General features: G+C 40.3%; 1 protein-coding gene across 1 annotated transcript in view; it reads left to right on the plus strand.

The window, feature by feature from the left end:
* The window catches only part of LOC104621448 (growth factor receptor-bound protein 10-like), a 25606-nt gene that overhangs the window by 11654 nt on the left and 8870 nt on the right, over positions 1-5082 (plus strand). Inside the window, 3 exon segments of the mRNA XM_010287938.1 lie at positions 1548-1685; positions 2309-2419; positions 3519-3617. Coding sequence (XP_010286240.1) covers positions 1548-1685; positions 2309-2419; positions 3519-3617 — 348 coding nt within the window.

Consider the following 5082-nt stretch of genomic DNA (forward strand, 5'->3'; position numbering starts at 1 on the left):
GATACAAGAGTTTGCTTCTAGGAAGGCTCAATTAGGTCCTGGAGAAGCATAAGTCATGGGGGTTAACAATGCAAGAGGGTGGGGGAAAGAGGATGGGTACATTCTCTTTGGTTTGCTGTTTTACCATAAAAAACAATCTTCCTTAAGGCATTTATATTAAATACCCCTTTGCTTTTAAAAAACACACAACTGTTTTTCATAATTTCAATGACAGTTGTAATTTGTTGAAGGTAAACTTCCTGCAGTCTAGTAGTCATTAAGCATGTTGCATCTGAGGCCACCTCAAACACCGAGCAAGTGCGTTGTTTTTAATTACACACAAAATAGCGAAGAATATTAAGCATCATTTCACAGTATGATATACTGCATTAAGAACTAATATTTTTAGTCTTAACAATAGCATTAAGAACAGCGGGATCTGTTTTCCGTAGTGTCAGCCTGGCTCTGATATGCAAAAAAGCTTGCATCTTAGTTTACTTTTGGTTTACCTAGCTGGACAGAGAAAATACATTCTCCTTTTGGTCACAGTTCAGAAGTAGATTCATAGTACAAATAGCAGGAAAATTAACTGTTCTTTTGCATTCTGTTAGATGAGATGAGGAGGAGGACTGGCAAAAAAAGTTAGGTTTTAATGCAACTAAGAACTCTGACACAGGGCACTGATTTTTGGTTTTGTTTCCTGTGGGCAATTCCACCAATTAACATCAAAATACAACTTTCAAGAATTGCAGAGGCATCTAGGCCAACCAGGTTTATGCATTTTTCTTCCTACTGTTGAATTTATTAGTTTGGCATTTAACTTACTGAGCAAGCCCTCTGTCATTTAAAAATCTGGGCCATTGTCATACGGGAGCAATGCATCAATTCTCTAACCACAGGCCTAATACTTCCTTCCTGTGAGGTATCGCAAATCCAATTATTCCATATGTGGTCCCCCTAATTAGGTCAAGAACTGAAATACTTCTGGATCTTGAGGTCTAATGTAATTGCTGACACTTACTTGACTGCTCTACGTTTCATTTTGAGTTAAATATTCAGTTGTCTGTCATACCTCTCATCTTGGGACAGGTGCATGTGCCATATAAGACTTTAATGTGGGAAATCCTGAAACAGGCTGTGCCCATTCTGAAACTTAGGGATAAAGTTGCAGATTTTGGCCAATGTTTCCAAGTTAGACTAGTTGCCAGAATTGTTGTGACAAGGTATTATTTTCTCTTAAGAGTTAATAAGCTTACTTTGTGTCCCTTCAGGGCAAGAAGAATGGGGATCCAGAGAAATGGTTAGCCTTTTGCAGATACAAGTATTGACACAGAAACCAGGAAAATGTCAGTGACAGGAGGTGTTAGGTAGATGTAACAGGAGGAGCAGGAATACCTATTTTGGTCATAAATCGGTTTAAACATCTAGGTCAGTTTAAGCATAATGTGAAACTGCGCCCCAGGTCGGCAAAGTGATTTGCCATTTGCTTCTCTGTTCTGCAAATATAGTGACAATTTTGTGAGCCATCCATAGGACACAATCCTCATTTACATTTTCCTCTCCAACAGAACTTTTTAAACTCCAGTAGCTGCCCTGAAATTCAAGGTTTCTTGCATGTGAAAGAGTTGGGTAGGAAATCATGGAAGAAATTGTATGTGTGTTTGAGGAGATCAGGACTTTATTGTTCTACAAAAGGAACTTCAAAGGTAAGACTAAAAAATGAAGTTGCACAGTACTAACATGTGAAAGCATTTTCTGCTTTTACAGTGGGTATTTTTTGCTGTTTTTTTATATATCTGCACACAGTGTTCCCTTTTTTTATTGCATAGAGGAGGATAAGCAAGCCATGATCAAATGACAATCAAACCCTGGGCTCTCAATGCATGAAAATAGCTATACAGCATTGTTGTATAATAAAACCAAACTAACCAGACAATGTAATTGTGGCTACTGAAGTCGTGCTAACAAGGTTAGCAAGAAAAATCATGCTCTCCAAACACATGGTTCATGAATCTAGTTTAAACAATACCTTAAACAATATTTTAGATTATCTAACTTTCAGATTTCGCAGGAGAAATGCAGTAGGCTATGCCATTTTGAACATGATGTGTTTGAATAAGTATTCTGTCAGCTTCTTGTGTAAAGCAACTTCTGCTAGTAGGCTGATATTTAAGAAGTGACATGCTGTGTCCACTTCAAGCTGCCTGAGAGGAGCACAGTGTTCGTACAGTGCCCTCTGTTGGAGGTTGGTCTTGAGAGACTGCAAAGCTTGCAGCAAGATCTTCCAAAATCTCACACTTACCTATGATAAAACATGTTATTTCCCCAGGAGCCAAGACATTTGCAATTGTTGGCTGACCTAGAAGACAGCAATATCTTCTCGTTGATAGCAGGCAAGAAGTTGTATAATGCACCTGCGGAGTATGGATTTTGTATAAAGGTAATTCTTCTCATTACGTTCTTCCAAAGTTCAAGGTGGTGTTGGTAGCTCAGAGTCCCCCCCAACCCCCAGCTAAATGGGATTTGTATGGAAAACTCTGCAAGCATTTCTGTCACGAGGACTTGATCTTTATCATCTTCTATTTGGCAGGCATGTCCTGTGAATCTTGCCATCATTTTATGTGACACTTTTAACACTTTATCTGGTGCTCCTTTGGCTTGGGAAATTTCTGTGCAAGATCAGCCTAGTGCTGAAGCATGGTGTGCCTGTGAGGTGGCCTTGGTTCACTTCACAGATGAAATTTTTTTTCCATATACTCTAACTGAATAGGAAAGTTTGAGTGAGCACCAAAACTATATAGCAACAAAAGATAAAGCTCTGATCAGGTGTAATTGTACCATTATTGTACATTATTGCCAGAGGTTTGCATTTGTGTAAAGAAGATGATTGACTTGGAAAATGGAAATAAGAATAAGCAGTTGCCTTTGAGGATTTTAAAAACTGTTTTGCTGATGGATAGGTTTGGAAAGTATTTCAAAGCTTCATGTAAGTTTCTGAGAAGAAAATAAGGCTGGGAGCTGGTTTCATTGACAGCAGTGAAGTAGTCTCCTTCCTAGCAGCTGTTCCAGGGCTAGACAACATGGGTTTGCCCCAGAAAGCAAAGACGGGCTGCGAGAGAGATCCTGAACTGATGGAAGTAGATTTTCAGTAACCTTCAGTTACGGCAACTTCAGTTCTTCATCTTGAAATGGGGCCTCATAAAACTGATAGAAACTCATAGAACTCATAAAAGTTCTAAAAAAACAAAACCCAGTGCCTTGGTTCTGGTTCTAGCATGGCCTGAATACCTTGTTCCTATAAACTGCCAGAACTGCAGGGTATTTCAAAGCAGGCACTGATATTTATCTTACCGGTCTCAGCTGAGAAAGTGATTTCTTTCAAAGCATGCTCAGCCTCTCCTGAGCTTTAATTCAGGGTGGTGTGAGCTTTTTCTGGCCAGTTCTTAGACAAATACTGTACCTGCCTTTACTCTGCAGTAAACTTACAGTGTTCTGGGTTTTCTGCTAAACGTAGCTGACTTCCCTCTAATACTTTATAGCCCAACAGAGTGAGAAATGAAACTAAGGAACTGAGGTTGTTGTGTGCTGAAGACGAGCAAAGCAGGACATGCTGGATGACTGCCTTTCGACTCCTCAAGGTACCTAATCTCTTCTATGTGAACAGACCTACACCTATAGTTAAGTTGCATTCGTTATTTTATTAATGAGAAAATACCTACATGTTCTTAAACATCATTGGCCACCAAAACAATACAGCTAAGAGCAAAATTCCAGGTAGACCTGTCCCTTCTAAGCTTTTAAGCACAGAACTGAGCTCAGTTCCTTCCACATATGAATCAAGTATAATTTTAGTTTTGGAGCGATATTTATGGTATGTGAATGAATTACAAAAAACTGCTTAACAAGGTATTTGTAAGGCATCATAAGGCTGAAGAAAATGTTTTGATAACAGCAAGTGGTTATCTTAACTAGAACAGAGTGCTATCGAGAGGCTTTGCAATTTGTTCAGTTTTCTGAAGGTTCTATTAAAAAAGTAACAAAAGTAAGCAACCCTATCTCTGGGCGAGAGTTATTCATGTCTGAGAGCAAACAATGAGGTTTCTTGATAATACGGTGGGAGGGTTCACAGGTTTTTTTGAAACAAAATGAGCATGGAAGGAACTGAGGAGAAAGTTGACTATTTTGTGCTCTTTGAAGCAGAGTACTTCCTGGTCTTTATAGTGAAATGTGCGAAATTTTGGTTTGGTTTGTTTTTAAGATCTTTCCCTGAAGATGCTGCCTTGAAAACTGTGTGCTTCTCTGTACCTTACCACATTCTCCCTCATATTAAAGGGAATATACACATATATTAAAAATATAATAAATATGTTACACATGAAAATCCCATGTCTCTTCCGTGCAGTTATCCTAGTCTCTAATATCCTGTGTCAGTGTAACATACAAAATGTGATTAAAAAGTAGAGGCATGCACAGAGTGATACTGCAGGACCTGATACTAGATACATGTCCACCAAAACTGGATGGAGAACCTTGAGCTCAGTCAACTTTGGCGCTCTCTGTAGCAAACAGATAGTTTCAGATTAGGAAATGAGGGCACGACTGTTGGGTCCATCCACTGAGGTCAGCGCGCCAGCGTCCTGCTGGTGGCTGCTGCATGCCAAGCTGTGCCCGAAGTGGGACATGTAACCCATGGGTGCTGCGAGCACTTGGTCTCTGTCCTGAATGAACAGAGTCGCCGTTCCTGCCTAAGTAGCAGCCCGCATCAGCAAAGCCTTCGCACCCCTCTCTGCCAAAATGCCCTTTTCCCCACCAGCATTTCACACTCACCTGCTGAAGAAGATGCACTCCTGCAGCGTGCGTCCAAGGAGCTGGAAGGGAGTGAGTGCATCAGAAACAGTATGAGGTTTTATCGCTTCCATGTATGGCATTGACTAGGAGAAGCCACAGAGATTCCCATTGCTGCCGAGCATTGTTTATTCCTCCCTTCCCTTTCCAGAAAGTTTATCTCGTTTGTTTATGCTCAAGACATGACAAATGTTTGCTACCTCCTCCTCTCCTGTGCAGACTGTCCATCATGCAAAAACCCTTAAGTGTAGGGACAGT

This window comes from Phaethon lepturus, unplaced genomic scaffold (genome assembly GCF_000687285.1).
Source record: "Phaethon lepturus isolate BGI_N335 unplaced genomic scaffold, ASM68728v1 scaffold44065, whole genome shotgun sequence".
NCBI classification, from domain to species: domain Eukaryota; kingdom Metazoa; phylum Chordata; class Aves; order Phaethontiformes; family Phaethontidae; genus Phaethon; species Phaethon lepturus.